Source organism: Pelodiscus sinensis, chromosome 22, assembly GCF_052426305.1.
Source record: "Pelodiscus sinensis isolate ZL-2025 chromosome 22, ASM5242630v1, whole genome shotgun sequence".
Classification (NCBI taxonomy): Eukaryota; Metazoa; Chordata; order Testudines; family Trionychidae; genus Pelodiscus; species Pelodiscus sinensis.
The window spans coordinates 20,628,496-20,645,408 of NC_143073.1; the positions used below are offsets into that span (position 1 = coordinate 20,628,496).

Sequence of the window (16,913 nt, forward strand, 5' to 3'; positions counted from 1 at the left end):
GCAGGGGGCACCGCACCGTGGAGAAGGGGAGAGGGGCAGGGGGCCAGCAGGAGGGGACGCGCTGCAGGACGGGGCACCGCACCGTGGGACAGGGAGAGCCGTGCTGCAGGGAGCACAGGAGGGGAACTGACTCTTGTTTTGCTTTTCTCCTGTCGAGTTCCCTTCCCGACGGGAGGTTCGGTCCCCGTGTCGGCTGGCAGCTACTTCCAGCCTTCTTGCCAGCCGGGGGGCTCCTTGTGGCTAAGCAGGCCACTGCCCGTCTTCGCGCCCAGCCCTAGAGCAGCCCAACCAATCAGTGTCTTCGCTGTGACTTTTCAAAGAAGCTGCCGACCTGGGCCCGCTGCGTACCCTCGTTTCTGCGGCCCGGCTGCCAAGCACAGCTCCGGAGTGATGCCCCGCCCAGCCCCCCCAGGGATTCTGTCCCCCAGAACCACCCTTCCATAGGCAGCCGCCAGAAGTGGCGCAAACCCTTTGGCCTTTAAAGCACCCTACTGCAGTAGGATCCGCACTGTGGTGGCAGGGCTGACCTGAGGTGCAGCGAGGCAGCTAATTACAACCCAGCGCTTCCTCCCAGCAGCTGGTCACACGGCTCTGTCCCGCACGCGCCCACCCACGCAGCCCCGAGCCGTACTCTGCAGTTAGCTCCCCCTGAGTCCAGAACAAAGGAACACACCAGTGTCCCCAGGGAGTCCCCGGCGGCCCTTGGGCTTGGCTGGCCGGCCTGACGTCTCGGGGTCACCATGCCAGTCTGTCACTGCAGAAGCAGCGAGGAGTCCTGTGGCGCTTTGGAGATTCATTTGGGCATCAGCAGTCGTGGGTAAAACCCACTTTGGCAGAAGCATTGCTGGCTGGATCCTAGTGCTCAGTGACTCCACTGTCAGTGACCCCGCAGGAATCCCCCTCTCCGGGCTGGTACCTGCTGGGCGCCCAGCCCCCGGGGAGCACAGCTCAGACACCTGAAATTCACCACGTTCAGGCAGGGACAGATCAGCTCTCCCGAGGGCTGCGGTACCCAAGTCTATTTCCTAATTTAAAATGATCACGTGGGAGGAGGGGGAGGGAAGCTCTGGGGGAGGGAGGGAAGGGCAAAACTGAGGGGTTCAGGTTGTGGGAGGGGGCTCTAGGGTGGGGCAGTGGGGTGAGGGTGCAGGCTCTGGGGTGCAGTTGGGGTGAGAGGGGTGAAGCACGGGGGGGACTTAGGGTGGGGGAGGGGCTCTGGGAGGGAGGGTGGGGGTATGGGGGGCTGGGTTTGGGGTGCAGAGCATTTAGGCAGCTCGTGGTCAGTGGCCCAGTGGGACTAAAGCAGCTCCCAGAAGCAGCCCCAGGGGGGCTCTGTAAGCAGCTGCCTTTGCCTGGGGCACTGCCCCAGCAGCTCCCATTGGCTGTGCTCCCAGCCAATGGGAGCTGCGGGGGTGGCGCCTGCAGGCGAGGGCAGCATGCGGAGCTTCCCTGGTCGTGGTCAGCGCCCAGAGCTCCAGCCCGGCGGAGGGGACCTGAGGCTCAGGGCTTGCTGTGGGCCAGATGGAGTTAGGCCAGGGGCTCTCACCCCGGCCAGAGATTTATTTTGAGGGGCCCCGCCTGGCCCTGAGCCCCGGGGTGCAGCCCCGGTAGCCCGTCTGGTGCCAGGCCTGTCAGTGCTGAGTGATTGGGGGCCACAGGCTGTCTGGAGGGCTCCCCAGGAGCTGCAGCCGTTCCGGCCTTGCCCCACCCAGCTGCGCGCAGCCCCAAAGCCCAGGCTGCAGCTTCCTGCAGGCCAATGGGAAAGGGGCTCACAGCTGGGAGTCACCATCGGACCTGAACAGCGACTCGGGCCGTGAGCTGTCAGGCTGGGCAGGTGCACCCGCCCGATCTCCAGTCACCCAGCCGTGGGCAGGTCTAGGGACAGGGCCTGCTTGCTGAGTTCCTCTCGGTATCTCACATGGATGCACACACGTGTACCTGTGTGTACACACTCTCCCCTCCCCCCCCCCCCCCCAGCTCCTGCTCCAGTGCCCATCTCTGCAAAGCCGGGGCCAGGAGCACTGGGAGTGCCAGAAGGGGTGTAGGGCTGGGGAGGCTTCCCGAGCAGGCAGCTCAGTCCCTTCCACAGGCTCTGGGACACACTGGCCCGTCACACTCCCGCCCCACACATCTGGCTGGACGCCCTGCGTGCACGCTCCTCGCTGTGCGTTTCTTCTTCCCCAGAGGGTTAATTGAGGGGCCTGCTCTGTGCAGGTCGGTTTCAACTTCATTTCTCTTCTGTGTTTTTCAGGGGTAGCTGAGTTAGTCTGTTACAGAAAAAACAGCAAGCAAATGGTCTGGTAGCACTTTATAGATTAACAAAACATGAGGGCTGTGTCTAGACTGGCATGATTTGCGGAAAAACTTGCCAGCTGTCTACACTGGCCGCTTGAATTTCCGGAAAAGCACTGTCAATCTCCTGTAAAATCATCAGTGCTTTTCCGGAAATACTATGCTGCTCCCATTCGGGCAAAAGTCTGTTTCTGAAGGACTTTTGCGCGAAAGGGACAGTGTAGACAGCACAGTGCTGTTTTCCGCAAAAAAGCCCCGATGGTGAAAATGGTGATCGGTGCTTTTTTGCGGAAAACCGTGTCTAGATTGGCCACAGACGCTTTTCCGTAAAAAGTGCTTTTGCGGAAAAGCATCCTGACAATCTAGACGCGATTTTTCCGAAAATGCTTTTAACGGAAAACTTTTCCATTAAAAGCATTTTCAGAAAATCATGCCCGTGTAGCCGTGGCCGTAGATGGTGGTATGAGCTTTTGTGGGCACAGCCCGCTTCTTCAGATGACTGGAGTTCTGACTAGTGGATAAGAAAACTTGAAATAAATAGGAGAAGGGAAGGGGGGGGGAAGAAAGATGCTCTGTCGCCCACCCCCCTACCTCTATAATCAGGAGAAACAAAACAACAAATGGTCTGGTAGCACTTCATAGACTAACAAAACCTGTAGATGGGATCATGAGCAAGCTTGGAATTACAGTACATATGCAAATTCAATTCAATTACTAATAGACTTAATTAAGATATGGCATGGTGGACCTTTTATCACGGAAGGTGCTAACAGCTTTCTGAATGGAATCCTTCCTGCCTTACCAATTTATCTACTGACTATGATCTTTATCTGCTCAGGTTTAGCACCCTTTCTCCTGATACTTTATAGCTACGTCTACATTGGCATGATCTTGCGCAAATACTCTTTAACACAAGAGTTCTTGTGTTAAAGTATTTGCGCAAGAGATGTGCTTTTGAGCAAGAGCATCTGTGCCAGTGTAGACGCTCTCTTGCACAAAAAAGCTCCGATGGCCATTTTAGCCATCGGTCTTTCTTGCCCAAGAAATTCATGTTCCCTGTCTACACTGGCCTCTTGCGCAAGAACAGTTGCACAAAAGGGCTTATTCCTGAGCGGGAGCATCATAGTTCTCGCGCAAGAAGCCCTGATTTCACACGTTAAAACGTCCGTGTTCCTGTGCAAAAACTCCCCGCCAGCGTAGACAGGCAGCATGTTTTTGCGCAAAAGCAGCCGCCTTGGCACAAGATCGCACCAATGTAGACACAGCCTAAATGTAGAGATACGGGGGTGGGCGACAGAGCATCTTTCTCTCCCCCATTCCCTTTTCCTATTGATTTCCAGTTTTCTTATCCCCTACTCATAACTCTGGTCGTCTGAAGAAGTGGGCTGTGCCCACGAAAGCTCATGATCCCATCATTCTGGGAGCAGGGAGTTTGAAAATGCCCAGCCAGCCCTGGCTGGAGTCATGATCCCTCTGGGAACGGGACAGACACAGCTCAGCTCTTGGCTTTTGTTTCTACTGGTGGTGCCCATTAATGGGGAACGGCCCCATCCCCAAGCCAGCCCCTGTACCTCCTGCCCCAAACCAGACCCTCCTTTCAGAGCAAGTACCTCACACCCTGCCCCCTCTGAGCCATCACCTGTACCCCTCCTGCTCCCCAACACACAGCCCAGAGCCCCTCCTACACCCAGCCTGCCTCCCAGAGCCAACACCCCTCAGCCCAGAGCCCACACGCCCTCCTGTGCCAGTCAGTGAAAGTGAGCAGGGGCGGGGCCTCAGGGAAGTGGGTGGGGTTGACCCCAGATTGTCCGGCGCACAGGAAGGTCGGAGGCCCCCGAGTTAGAGCCTTGGGCCTGTGTAAGGCCAGCCAGCCTCCCGCGCGCACTTGTCCTGGTGACTTCCTTTGGCTCCCTTCAGCATCCACGCCCCAGCCGCGCTCCCCTGCGCAGCGCACTTCCCAGCTGGGACGGGCCTTGGATCCTTGGTCACCCGCGGGCTGGGCTGGGCGAGGAGGGGATGAGTCAGCGCAGATGTTTCCAAGTTAAACTGCAAAGTGAGCGCCTGCCCTTTGCGCCGGGAGGGCGAGAGCAGCAGAGTCCACCAGGCTAAGGCCAGTTTGAGCAAAACAAGCACCCCCATCAGCTGGTGCGCGGCTGAGAGTCCCACGGGATGTAGCTAACACCTGCCCCCGGGCAGCTCGCCAGGCGCTTACCTTGGGAGCCTGTGAAACACCCCATGGCGACAGCCGGCTCCTTTCAGCTCTTAGCCCCTGGTCGGAAACTGGCCACGTAGCTTTGCAGCGCTTGGCCTTTCCCGGCTGCCGTAGAGCCCCAGCAAGGACACACAAGGATCTGAATTATCAGCTCCCAGGTGGGGCCACAATTTGGAAAGAACTGTCCCAAAAGGCCAAAGAGGTACATGCCCCTCCCCCCCTCCCCGAAACTGCATCTGAAATGCTGAGGGTAAAATCCTTTTTCTACCCAACAGAAATTGTAACTGCTGCAGCCACCTCTGGGGCAGAGCAGCCAAGGAACAGCCACATATAACACCACACAGGGCTGGCCTGCTTGGCACTGAGCTGTAGCCACGTGGCTGCTATTGCTATGAGAAGTTTCCACTCGAACGTCATTCCTCCCACCCATTCTCAGTCTGCCCACACGCCCTGCGTTCTGTGCGCTTTAGCGTCACTTTTCCAGCACTCTCAGCCCCTGGATTTGGCCTAGAGTCATTGGCTGCAAGACCCTCAGAACAAGCCCTGTCTCAGTGCCAGGCGTGCCTGTCTCAGTGCCAGGCGTGCCTGCCTCGTGTGGCTGTTCTCTAGCCGCCCTGCCCCAGAGATGGCACTGGGTGGGCCAGCCCCACGTGTGGCTGTTCCCAAGTTGCCCTGCCCCAGAGGCGGCTGCAGCTCAGTGCCAGGTGGGCTGTCCCATGCGGTGTCATGCGCAGCTGTTTCCCTGCTGCCCTGCCCTGACAGTGGTGACATCTCCGCGCTGGCTGGATATTCCCCGTGCGCAGCCGTGCTGATGCGATGTGCTGGTTTTCAGGGCAGCAGGAAACCTGGTAGGGTGGAGACAGGAAACGGGGGGCAGCTCGAGGGAGCCTCACGCCTGCCCGCCATGAGCAGCAAATCAGCCCTACGTGAAGTGCGCCAGCCCAGCCAGCTGTGGGAGACCAGCAGGAAACGGGCACACGCCAGGCAGGGGGGCGCGCCTGGGGGCAGGGGCTGGGGCAGGACGCAGGCAGGGAGGTATGGCGGGAGTGTGCAGAAGGGGCACAGGCCCAGGGAGCGGGCAGGGGCTGAGGTGGCTTTGGAGCTGGGGGTGGAGGGGCTGGATTCAGTCAGGTGTGTTCTGGGGGAGGGGTATGGCCCTGGGGTGGGATGGGGAAGCTGGCAGATGTGGGGGGATAGGTGACCACTAACTCACCCACCCCCCGTGGCTCCCAGGTCCCAGCCCATCCCCCACACACATTCGGCCCTGCCATGCTGCTGCCCCTGCTGCTCTGCCTGCTGCCCGGTGCCTGCGCCAGCCGCGCCCCCGTGTCCAGCCGCTGCAGCCACCTGCACTTTTGGAACCAGACAGCCCAGGCCTGTGTCCCCTGTGCAACCGGTTACAGCCACGTCCAGCTGCGTGGTGAGTGGGGGGGCCATAGGCTAGGCCATGGAGCTCGGCAGGGGGCACTAGGCTGTGGGGGGGCTCTGTAGCAGGCACTGTGCTGTGGGGCAGGGGCTCAGCAGAGTGCTGTGGGGCAGGGGATGGTAGGGAGTGCTGTGGGGCAGGAGGCACAGCAGGGTGCTGTCCTGTGGGGCAGAGGGCACAGCAGGGTGCTGTCCTGTGGGGCAGAGGGCACGGTAGGGAGTGCTGTGGGGCAGGAGGCACAGTAGGGAGTGCTGTGCTGTGGGGCGGGGGGCTCAGCAGGGTGCTGTGCTGTGGGGCAGGGGGCACAGTAGGGAGTGCTGTGCTGTGGGGCGGGGGGCTCAGCAGGGTGCTGTGCTGTGGGGCAGGGAGCGCAGTAGGGAGTGCTGTGGGGCAGGGGGCTCGGCAGGGTGCTGTGCTGTGGGGCAGGGGGCACAGTAGGGAGTGCTGTGCTGTGGGGCGGGGGGCTCAGCAGGGTGCTGTGCTGTGGGGCAGGGGCACAGTAGGGAGTGCTGTGGGGCGGGGGGCTCAGCAGGGTGCTGTGCTGTGGGGTAGGGGGTGCAGTAGGGAGTGCTGTGGGGCGGGGGGCTCAGCAGGGTGCTGTGCTGTGGGGCAGGGGCACAGTAGGGAGTGCTGTGGGGCGGGGGGCTCAGCAGGGTGCTGTGCTGTGGGGTAGGGGGTGCAGTAGGGAGTGCTGTGGGGCGGGGGGCTCAGCAGGGTGCTGTGCTGTGGGGCAGGGAGCGCAGTAGGGAGTGCTGTGGGGCAGGGGGCTCGGCAGGGTGCTGTGGGGTAGGGGGCTCGGCGGGGTGCTGTGTGGCGGGGCAGGGGGCACAGCAGGGGATGTTGGGATTCAGGGCATAGAGCGCAGTGGGGCTCCCAGGACATGGGCGCTGGGCGCTGACCCACTCCCCTCCCACCCAGGGCGGCAGTTCACGGTGAACTGCGGCGTGAGGGACACAGGCGGCCGCTTCGCGTCTCCGAGCCAAGCGTGTCCCCCCGGCTCCTTCAACAACGGGACATTCCTGCTGTGCCAGCCCTGCTCCGCCTGCCCGGCCAGCGTCCCCTTCGTCCCCTGCACCCCTGAGAGCAACACCCAGTGCTGCCCGCCCGGGTACGGCAGGGCCCCGCCTGGGCACGAGGGGCTGGGGGAAGGGAGGCCTAGTGGTTGGGGGGGACCTGGGAGCCAGCCCTTGGCTCTCTGACCAGGCTGCTCTTGGCTCCACAGGCAGCTACTGGGTCCAGCTGGGAGGTGCCAGGACCGGTGCTGTGTCCCCCCCAAGCAGTGTCCCCCTATGGCCCTAGCCACCAGCAACTGCAGCAGCCCAATGGAGGTAGGTGCTGGGAGCCAGGAGGCCTGGGTCTGGCCTCAGGGAAGGGGGCCTAGTGGTTAGAGCGGGGGCAGGGGAAGCTATTCAGACTGGGAGGGGTCCAGCTGAGTTAATTCTCTTGCCTGGCTCTGCCTTTCAGGCCCCTGCTGCTGTGTCCTCAGGCCCTCCCCCCACGAGCTGGTCGGGGGCTGCCCCTCAGCCCCCCCCGCGCCTTTCAGCTACAGCGGCCACGGGCCAGGCACTGGGCTCAGCTCCAGCCACCACCCAGCTCCCTCAGCACCTGTTCCCCAGCAACCCGGCAGGTACCTGGGCTCTGCCTCCCCGGGGCAAGGCCGGAGTCCCTGGGCCCCCTCCAGGCGGTGCCCACAGCAGCCCCACTGCCTGGGGCCGCAGGCGCTGGAGCTGCCCTGTCACCCTGTCCCCCCTGCAGGCTACGGCATCTGGGTTGTGGTCCTGACCACGCTGCTGCTCACGGCGGCCATCGCCCTCTTCATCTGGACGCAGCAGGGTCGCTGCCCCCAGCAGGGTGAGTAGCCAGCCAGCCCCACGGCCGCCCCACTCCCATGGCCGGCTGGCCGGCCAGCCCCACAGTGGCCTCACCCCCACAGCCAGCCATTCTCATGGGTGCCAACCCCACAGCCGCCCCATCCCCACCAGCTACCCCACATCCTCTGCCAGCCAGCCTCATAGCACCAGTCCCGCCACCCCCCTATTGCCAGCCAGCCCCACGGCCACCCCACTGCCAGCCAGCAAGCCTCAGTCACCAACCCCACAGCCACCCCACCCCCACTGCCAGCCAACGCCCTGGCCACCCCCTACACACCCACTGCCTGTCAGTCCCCCACCATCCCACCCACTGCCCACCCGCCCCATGGCCATCCCACCCACTGCCTGCCAGGCCCACAGCTGGCCTATCTGCTACCCGCTCTCATTGGAAAGAGGCAGCAGCTAGGAGTGCTGTGGGAGGGGCCAGCCCCCAGGGCAGGGTTGCTCTAAGTACCAGGAGCTCATATCCTGGGAGGCGGAGCTCCTAGGGCAGGGGGTGGGGCCTGACTCTGGGGGCAGAGCTCTGTTCCTTGGCAGCTGTATTCTAACCTCATCCTTGAGGGCCAGGGCTCAACCTCACACCTTCCTGCCCCAGGTTCCTTGCTGAGTGCTGAGGAGACAGCTGGCTCTGCCGGCCGTGCTGGCAGGTGTGGTGCCCCCCAGTCCTGCCCGGCTGCTCCTGGGGCCCAGCTCACCACACCTGCCCCCCCCAGCCTGTGGGGGCTGCCACTGCAGCACCTGCTGGATGATGCCGACGTGCTGGAGGAACTGATCATGCTGCTGGACCCTGAGGGGAAGGCCGGGGGGGGCACCCGGCACCTGGCCTCCCGCTACGGCCTCTCTGCCACCTGGATCAACTACACCTACTCCCTGCGTAGCACCCGCAGCCCCCTGCGTGCCACGCTGGAGACTGTGGCTGCCCGCCAGCCCGAGGCCACGCTGGGGCAGCTGGCCGGGCTGCTGGGCGCCATGGGGCGCAAGGATGCTCTGCAGGTGCTGGAGAGAGTGAGGTGTCCCCCTGGGCCTGGTACAACCCCCAGGGGCCCTGGCTGGAGGAAGGAAACAAGCCAGGCCATTGTTCATCCTGGCACCTGCACTCCAGCCCCTACCCGTGCTGGGCCAGGCTCCCCACTGCTCCCCCTCAAGCATGGGGCAGGGTTAGAGGGCTCCGGGCAGCCATGACAGCAGGACTGGCCCCTGCTGGAGAGGGGTGAGGGACAAGCTGCCAGACGCTACCTCCCCAGGCTGAGGGCAGCAGGAGGGGCTGGGGACACTCTGCAGGCCCTAATACTGACTCCCTGTCCCAGACAGAGACCCACACTGAGCCAGGGCAGGGGCCTGGGAGATGCAGCCAGCCCAGGGAAAACCGCCCAGCACCAAGATGCAGCCACCTCTGGGGTGAGGAACAGCCGCACATACCACCACACAGCACCAGCCCAGAGCAGCAGGCACAAGCCCCCTAGGGGGAGGGGGGAGGGAGCAGGGAGCTGCAGCCGGCCCAGGCCAAGCAGCAGAGTCGTTTCCAGCCCCATGTCAGCACACCCCCTTTCCCAGCCCCGCCCCAGGAAGAGCTCAGCATGTGAAAATGGCCATTTATTTAAAATTATACCAACGGGGCGAGGCTGGGGGCACAGGGCCGACTTGCCACTTTAAATAAAAAAGTGCATAGAAAATAAACAGGTTTAGAAACATCTGTACAAATATCTACAGGGTGGGGGGGTTGCAGGGGGCCTGTCCTGGTCCCCCACCCCCACTCACACCCTCCCCGTACAAAAAGGAAAGCAGCCCCCTAGGGGGCACTGGGAGTCCAGACTCAGGGAAGTGGGGGGCTGGGCACACACCCCACCCCTGTGCCTCTGCTAGTGCAGATTGGGGGGGGTTACGGTGCACCCCAGCCCAGCCCCCATGGGGGCTCTGCAAAAGGAGGCCAGACCCTGTTGCTAAGGGGCCTGCCCCACATCAAGTCTTGCTCCTCTGCTGTGGAAGAGGGGGCCAGAGCCAGAAGCTGCCCTGGGCTGGGGAGGGGAAATCACAGCAGTCGGAGGCACCGAGCCCTGCCCCCGGGACAGATGCTGGGGCCTCCCGTGCCCGGCCAGCGTCTGGGGGTGTCGAGCAGCTGGACTCCCCCCCCTCTCCTCCACCCTGGGCTGCAGGAGGGCAGGAGGAGAAGAGGGGGAGCGGGGGGAGGTAGCAGGAAGCCAGGAGGCTCTGGAGAGGGCTGATCCCAGCCTCCAGGCCCTGGCCAGGACAGGGGGCGTCCCGAGCTCTGCCCCCCAGGCGGGGGGCTAGTTCAGGAAGCGGCGGCAGCGCTTGGCCCCGCAGTTGCAGGGCAGCTTGGAGCCGGCGTCCTCGATGGGGAACTTGTAGTCGTAGGTGAGCTCCTCGCCGCGGAAGATGCGCCGCAGGGCGAAGATCACGATGTGCTTCTGCCCCTCCACGTGGATGACGCGGGAGTAGCAGTTGGGCTCGCACGAGTGGTTGATGAAGCGGGCGGCGTTGCCGTGCATCGTGGCGTCCACCACGTCGAAGTCGTCGATGCGGAACATGTAGCAGCCGATGCCCTGGGGGGAGGAGGGGGCAGGTCACAGGTGAACCCTGGCCAGCAACCCCCACCTCCCTCGTGGGCCAGAGACCCCCCACGAGCTGGCAACCCCGCTCCCCCGTGGGCCAGCAACCCCCACCTCCCTCGTGGGCCAGAGACCCCCCACGAGCTGGCAACCCCGCTCCCCCGTGGACCAGCAACCCCCACCTCCCTCGTGGGCCAGAGACCCCCCACGAGCTGGCAACCCCGCTCCCCCGTGGGCCAGCAACCCCCACCTCCCTCGTGGGCCAGAGACCCCCCACAAGCTGGCAACCCCGCTCCCCCGTGGGCCAGCAACCCCCACCTCCCTCGTGGGCCAGAGACCCCCCACGAGCTGGCAACCCCGCTCCCCCGTGGGCCAGCAACCCCCACCTCCCTCGTGGGCCAGAGACCCCCCACGAGCTGGCAACCCCGCTCCCCCGTGGGCCAGCAACCCCCACCTCCCTCGTGGGCCAGAGACCCCCCACAAGCTGGCAACCCCGCTCCCCCGTGGACCAGCAACCCCTGCCCCAGCCACCCCCCTGCAAGCTGGCAACCCCCCCTCTGCAACCCCATCCCCCCCCCCAGCAGCCCCTCCCCGCCCGCACCTTGCCGTCGTAGTACTTCTCCCGCTTGTCGGTCAGCACGGAGCGGATGACGATGCCCGAGTACTCGATGACCATCTCGCCCGCCTCGATGGTGCGCTTGCAGAACAGCCCACGCCCGTGGATTGCCGACCTGGGGGGGCGGGGCACAGGCAGCGCTAGCCGAGCGCCACAGCGCAGGGCAGGCGTAACGGGCCGAGTGTCCCCGGAGCAAACAGAGCAGGGGGCCAGATACCCACGTTCGCTCCCGCCCCCCTCCCCTCCCCATGTGGGTGGAGCCATGGGCATCCCCAGGGTTGGCAGGGAGTCGGGGGTGGGGCCACTACCTGTACACGCCCACAGCCTCCTTGGAGGTTCTCTTGAGGTGCCGGAAGCGCATGGCCATGGGCAGCTCCAGGCTGGTGGCTCGTCTGGAGAGAGTGGGACACTGCCCATCAGACCAGCCTGCTCGTGGCCTGGGCAACCTCCCCCCCCCCCCCCGCAGGCAACCCCAACCCCCCCGGGGCACAGAACCCAGGCGTCCTGGCTCCCTAAGTGGCTACCTGGTGGATTTCAGCTGCACCTCGTCCTCCTCCTCGTCGTAGGTGCCGCCCTCGGGCAGCGTGCGGTGCTGGGACGCCAAGAAGTTGAACATGTCGAAGGTGCATTTCCTGGGAGGGGAGGGGCAGGGTTAGAGAACCAGCCAGCCCCCACCCCACCTGCCCCCCCAGCACACGCCCCTCGGCCCCACCTGCCCCCCCCCGGCACACGCCCCTCGGCCCCACCTGACGTAGACCTCGGCACACGCCCCTCGGCCCCACCTGCCCCCCCCCCCGGCACACGCCCCTCGGCCCCACCTGACGTAGACCTCGGCACACGCCCCTCGGCCCCACCTGCCCCCCCAGCACACGCCCCTCGGCCCCACCTGACGTAGACCTCGGCACACGCCCCTCGGCCCCACCTGCCCCCCCCAGCACACGCCCCTCGGCCCCACCTGACGTAGACCTCGGCACACGCCCCTCGGCCCCACCTGCCCCCCCCAGCACACGCCCCTCGGCCCCACCTGACGTAGACCTCGGCGCGGGCGCAGCCGCTGGGGTTCAGGGGCAGCGGCTCCTCCTCCTCCTCGTGCTGGTGGTAGCGGAACTTGTACTTGTGGCAGGACTTGGCGCCGTGCAGCTGCTCCACCAGGAAGGTGACGGCGTCGTGGTGCATGCCCAGCAGGCGCACCCCGTTCATGCCTGGGGAGACCCCGTCAGCCCCGCAGGCCACAGCCCGGCTCCCGCCCCTTCCCCCGCCCTGCCGGAGCCCCGGCCAAGCTCCTCCCCCCTTCTCCCACCCTGCTGGGGCCCGGCTCCCGCCCCTTCCCCCACCTGCCGGAGCCTGGGCCAAGCTCCTCCCTCCTTCTCCCACCCTGCTGGGGCCCAGCTCCTACCCCTTCCCCCACCCTGCCCAGAGAACCCAGGGAGCCTGGTTCCTGCCCCCCTTGCCCTCCGAGGCCCAGGCCAGGGCTCTCCACACTCACCAGCAAATGAGAGGTGCTTCAGGCGGGCGTTGGCTCGGGCCTCCTGCACCTTCTCAATCACGGCCTTCCAGGCACCTGGGGAGAGAGCAGGGGGCAGCATGAGCCGCCGGGCTGCCTGGCACCCCCACCCCGCCCTGGGGCTGCTCAGAGCCAGCGCCCCGGTGACCCACGGTACCCTCCACGCTCTCCGCCTGCACGCTGAACCCGTCCTCGCTGCTGAGCTCAAAGCGCAGGTGCGGCTGGCTCTTGGGTGGCGCCTCGTTCTCCTTGTCCTCGCAGTACAGGGCGTCCTCGTCCGAGCTCGACGGCTCCCCTGGGGCACAGAGTGAAGTGGGACGGGGCTGGTACGGGCCTATGTCTCCGCGCCACCTTCCACGGCCAGGACGGGCGCCCGCTCCAGCCCCCAGCCCCGCTCTGGCCCCCAGCCATGCCTAGCAGCACTGTGCTCCCCAACGCCCCAACCCACCAGCACCCCTCCCCCGGCCCCCCAACCCCCTTCCCTCTGCCCAATCCCCTCGGTGCCCCTCCCAGCACAGCGCCCTAGCCTGCCCGCCCAGGCAGTACCTGCATAGCGGTGCCAGGTGGGCTCCGGCAGAGGCTCCAGGCTGGGATCCGGCCTGCGGGGACTGCACTTCGGGGCCAGGGAAGGATCGGAGGGAGACCTGCAGGGGAGCCAGAGGGAGCTCAGCACAGCTGGGCTGGGGAGTAGGGGCCAGGCAGGCACCAGCAGGGCTGATACTCACCCCGTGCTGTCCCCGTCACTCAGCTCCGCCTGCTCCTTCAGCGCCACCAGGTCCAGGACGCTCCTCACCGAAGGGGTCTTCATCCGCACCCGGCCAGGCCTGCAACACCAGCACAGCAGGGCTCAGAGGGCTGCAGGATGAGAGCAAGGGGCCAGGCCGGGGGGCACCCAGGGCTGGGCTGGCAGGGGCTGTGGGCCGGGAGCGAGGGGCCGGGCGGGGGGAGGGGCTGGGCCGGAGGGCACCCAGGGCTGGGCTGGCAGGGGTTGTGGGCCGGGAGCGAGGGGCTGGGCGGGGGGAGGGGCTGGGCCGGAGGGCACCCAGGGCTGGGCTGGCAGGGGTTGTGGGCCAGGAGCGAGGGGCCGGGCGGGGGGAGGGGCTGGGCCGGAGGGCACCCAGGGCTGGGCTGGCAGGGGTTGTGGGCCAGGAGCGAGGGGCTGGGCTGGCAGGGGCTGTGGGCCGGGAGCGAGGGGCCAGGCCGGAGGGCACCCAGGGCTGGGCTGGCAGGGGCTGTGGGCCAGGAGCGAGGGGCCGGGCCGGAGGGCACCCAGGGCTGGGCTGGCAGGGGTTGTGGGCCAGGAGCGAGGGGCCGGGCGGGGGTCTTCCTGGGGACACCTACCCAGGGCCCGGCGGGGGGCCAGCGAGGCCATTCCTGCTCTGGCTCTCGGGGACACCAGCCGGCGACGCAGGGGGCAGCGGCTCCTCCTCTTCCTCCAGCTTGGGCCGCTTGGGGGGGACGCCGGCCCCAGCAGAACCGCCCCTCTTGGCGCTGGCGGGGGGCTGAGGCATGGGCAGGTGGAGCAAGCCGGAGTTGAGGGCCAGGCGCTGCAGCAGGCAGGGCTGGGGCAGCCCCAGCGAGGGCGTGACCAGGGCCGAGGGGCCCAAGGTGAGCTGCCCCCCAGCGCCCGGCGCCCGCAGCACGTTCACCATGGGCACCATGCTGAGCAGCGGCGCCCGGATGGTCCAGGTGGGCACGGGGCTCTGGGCCACACCCAGCGGGGCGGCGGCGCGGAAGATCACTGTGCCCAGGCCGGGTGGGGCCTGTGGGGGCACGGCTGGGCCTGGCTTGGCGGGGGCACCCGGCCCCTCCAGGCCGCCCCCCGCCGCCGCCTCCTCCCCACCCTGCATCTTGACGAAGACCTGCCCCAGCTTGTTCACCAGGATGACCTTGGAGCCAGGCTTGGGGGGGGCAGGCACCTCGGGGCCCAGCACCCGGACGCCCGGGCTGCCCGGCACCCAGCCCAAGGCGTGGGGAGGGTCCGGCGCGGGGCCCGGCTCGCCGCCATTGACGCTGGGCTCTGGGGCTTTGCCCTCGGCCAGGTTCTTCAGCACAAAGTCCACAATCTCCGAGGGCAGGTCCTCTGGCGGGGGGGCGGGGCCAGCCGAGCCCTGCTCCGCCCCTGGCTCCGCCCGCTTGCTGCTCGCACCCCGCCCCTCTCCCTCCCCATCATCCACCCCGTCCAGCTGGTCGATGTGGGGCAGCGGTAGATCCAGTGGGTACGGCGGCAGGTCCAGCTCCCGCGTCACCACCGTGCGGGGGAAGCGGAAGTAGCGTCCGGTGCCCCCAGCACCTTCCTCTTCCTCCTCCTCCTCGTCGCTGGGGCCGGGCAGGGGCAGGCCAGGTGAGGAGCAGGGCCCCCGCCCCTCGCCCCCCTCCTGGAAGGACTCGTCCAGCAGACTGTCGTCAAACTCCAGGTCTGAGACATTGAGCTCGTCGAAGGCCAGCTCGGGGGGCACGCCGGGGGGCGAGGGCGGCGCAGGGGAGGTAGGCGGGTGGGCCGGGGGCTGGCTGAGCCCGGCTGAGGTAGGGGGGTGCTGTGGGCTGCTCCCTGGGGGAGCAGCCCCTGCCCTGAGAGAGGTGGCACCCAGCAGTCGAGTCCTGGTGGGGCGCGGAGGGGAGGGGGCTCGGCGGGGGGGTGGGCGCGGCGAGAGGGGGCTATGGCGCCGGGGGCGGCGCAGTGGCGTGAAGTCCGGGTCGCCCACTGTCAGGATGTGGTGAGCCATGGACGAGCTACCTGGGGAGGGGGGGGGGGGGAGAAAACTGGGTCACACGCTGGCCCTAGACAGGAACTCCACATGCCCCTCCCAAACAGGATCAGACCCCAGGAAGTCCCCCACAATCCCACAAGGCACAACCCTGAAGGGATCTCCCAGCATCTCATAGACTTTAAGGTCAGAAGGGACCATTATGATCATCTAGTCTGATCCCCTGCACAGTGCTGGCCACAAAATCTCACCCACCCCTCCTAGAATAATCCTCTCACCTATAGCTCAGATAGTGAAGCCTTCAAATACTTTGAAGACCCCAAGATGCAGAGAATCCTCCAGCTGTGATCTGTGCCCCATGCTACAGAGGAAGGCGAAAAACCTCCAGGGTCTCTGCCAATCTACCCAGGAGGAAAATTCCTTCCCGACCCCAAATACGGCGATCAGCTAAACCCTGAGCATGTGGGCAGGACTCACCAGCCAGATACCCAGAAAGTTCTCTATAGTAACTCCTATCATCCCTCCATTGACCTATTTAACTCTGATAGTGAAAGGTCAATTAGTTACCAAGATCCTGTTATCTCATCAAACCATCCCCTTCATAAACCCATCTAGTTTAATCTTGAAACCAGATAGATCTTTTGCCCCCACTACTTCCCTTGGAAGGCCGTTCCAGAACCTCACTTAAATAATTCCTCTCCCTCCCTGGTATTTATCCCTCTAATATATTTAAAAAGTGCAATCATGTCCCCCCTCAGCCTTCTTTTGGTTAAGGTAAACAAGCCAAGCTCCTTGAGTCTCCTTTCATAAGTCAGGTTTTCCATTCCTCGGATCATCCTAGTGGCCCTTCTTTGTACCTGTTCCAGTTTGAATTCATCCTTCTTAAACATGGGAGACCAGAACTGCACACAGTATTCCAAATGGGGTCTCACCAATGCCTTGTATAATGGCACTAACACCTCCTTATCCCTACTGGAAATACCTCGCCTAATACATCCCAAGATCATATTAGCCTTTTTCACGGCCATGTCACAATAGCGGCTCATAGTCATCCTATAATCAACCAGGACTCCGAGGTCCTTCTCCTCCTCCGTTACTTCCAACTGGTGTGTCCCCAGCTTATAACTAAAATTCTTGTTATTAATCCCTAAATGCATAACCTTACACTTCTCACTATTAAATTTCATCCTATTGCTATCACTCCAATTTACAAGGTCATCCAGATCTTCCTGTATGATATCCCGATCCTTTTCTGAATTGGCAATAGCCCCCAACTTTGTGTCATCCGCAAATTTTATCAGGACACTTCCACTTTTGGTGCCAAGGTCAGCGATAAAAAGATTAAATAAAATTGGCCCCCATCTTGTGGGCCATAGCCCCTCACCCACACACAGGACCCTTGGAGAGGCCAGGCCATGGGCAGCAGCCCCGCTCTCCTGTCCCTCCCGGCCAGAGGGTGGCACTTACCGGGCGACGGCAGCGGGCGGGAGGACACCCCGGCCAGGGGCCGGCGCGTGGGCGAGTAGTTGGGCACTTTGATGCGGGCTCCGCCCAGGGAGCGGGGCACGGAGGCAGCGGCCGGCTCGGGGGGAGGCAGGGGCCCCGGGATGCGGGAAGGCGAGTGGCGCTCTGGTGCCAGCACAGCAGGCGCGGTGCCTGGGAGGTGCGGGTCCCCGAGGTGAGCGTCTGAAACAGGAGCAAGGACACGCCACCGATG

General features: G+C 64.8%; 2 protein-coding genes across 9 annotated transcripts in view; one reads left to right on the forward strand and one right to left on the reverse strand.

The window, feature by feature from the left end:
* Positions 1-4,727: 4,727 nt before the first annotated feature.
* Positions 4,728-9,243, forward strand: IGFLR1 (IGF like family receptor 1). Of its 8 annotated transcripts, none has more exons than XM_075907804.2 (7): positions 4,728-5,352; positions 5,738-5,924; positions 6,849-7,038; positions 7,153-7,258; positions 7,395-7,557; positions 7,686-7,781; positions 8,397-9,243. In XM_075907804.2, the coding sequence occupies exons 2-7, from the start codon at positions 5,774-5,776 to the stop codon at positions 8,981-8,983; spliced, it is 1,293 nt and encodes a 430-aa protein (XP_075763919.2). In that variant the 5' UTR covers positions 4,728-5,352; positions 5,738-5,773; the 3' UTR covers positions 8,984-9,243. The 8 variants fall into 8 exon arrangements, with proteins under 8 accessions (XP_075763919.2, XP_075763918.2, XP_075763924.2 ...); XM_075907803.2 differs by having other exon boundaries at positions 5,352-5,488; XM_075907802.2 differs by lacking the exon at positions 4,728-5,352 and adding an exon at positions 5,404-5,539.
* Positions 9,244-9,379: 136 nt separating this feature from the next.
* KMT2B (lysine methyltransferase 2B) overlaps positions 9,380-16,913 on the reverse strand; it is a 42,382-nt gene continuing 34,848 nt past the window's right edge. Inside the window, exons 27-37 of the mRNA XM_089772778.1 lie at positions 16,664-16,882; positions 13,830-15,225; positions 13,214-13,312; positions 13,035-13,132; positions 12,646-12,783; positions 12,471-12,545; positions 12,009-12,186; positions 11,509-11,616; positions 11,293-11,376; positions 10,970-11,099; positions 9,380-10,362 (exon numbers count right to left, since the gene is read on the reverse strand). Coding sequence (XP_089628904.1) covers positions 10,087-10,362; positions 10,970-11,099; positions 11,293-11,376; positions 11,509-11,616; positions 12,009-12,186; positions 12,471-12,545; positions 12,646-12,783; positions 13,035-13,132; positions 13,214-13,312; positions 13,830-15,225; positions 16,664-16,882 — 2,801 coding nt within the window. The 3' untranslated portion in view covers positions 9,380-10,086. The remainder of the gene's footprint in view (positions 10,363-10,969; positions 11,100-11,292; positions 11,377-11,508; positions 11,617-12,008; positions 12,187-12,470; positions 12,546-12,645; positions 12,784-13,034; positions 13,133-13,213; positions 13,313-13,829; positions 15,226-16,663; positions 16,883-16,913) is intronic.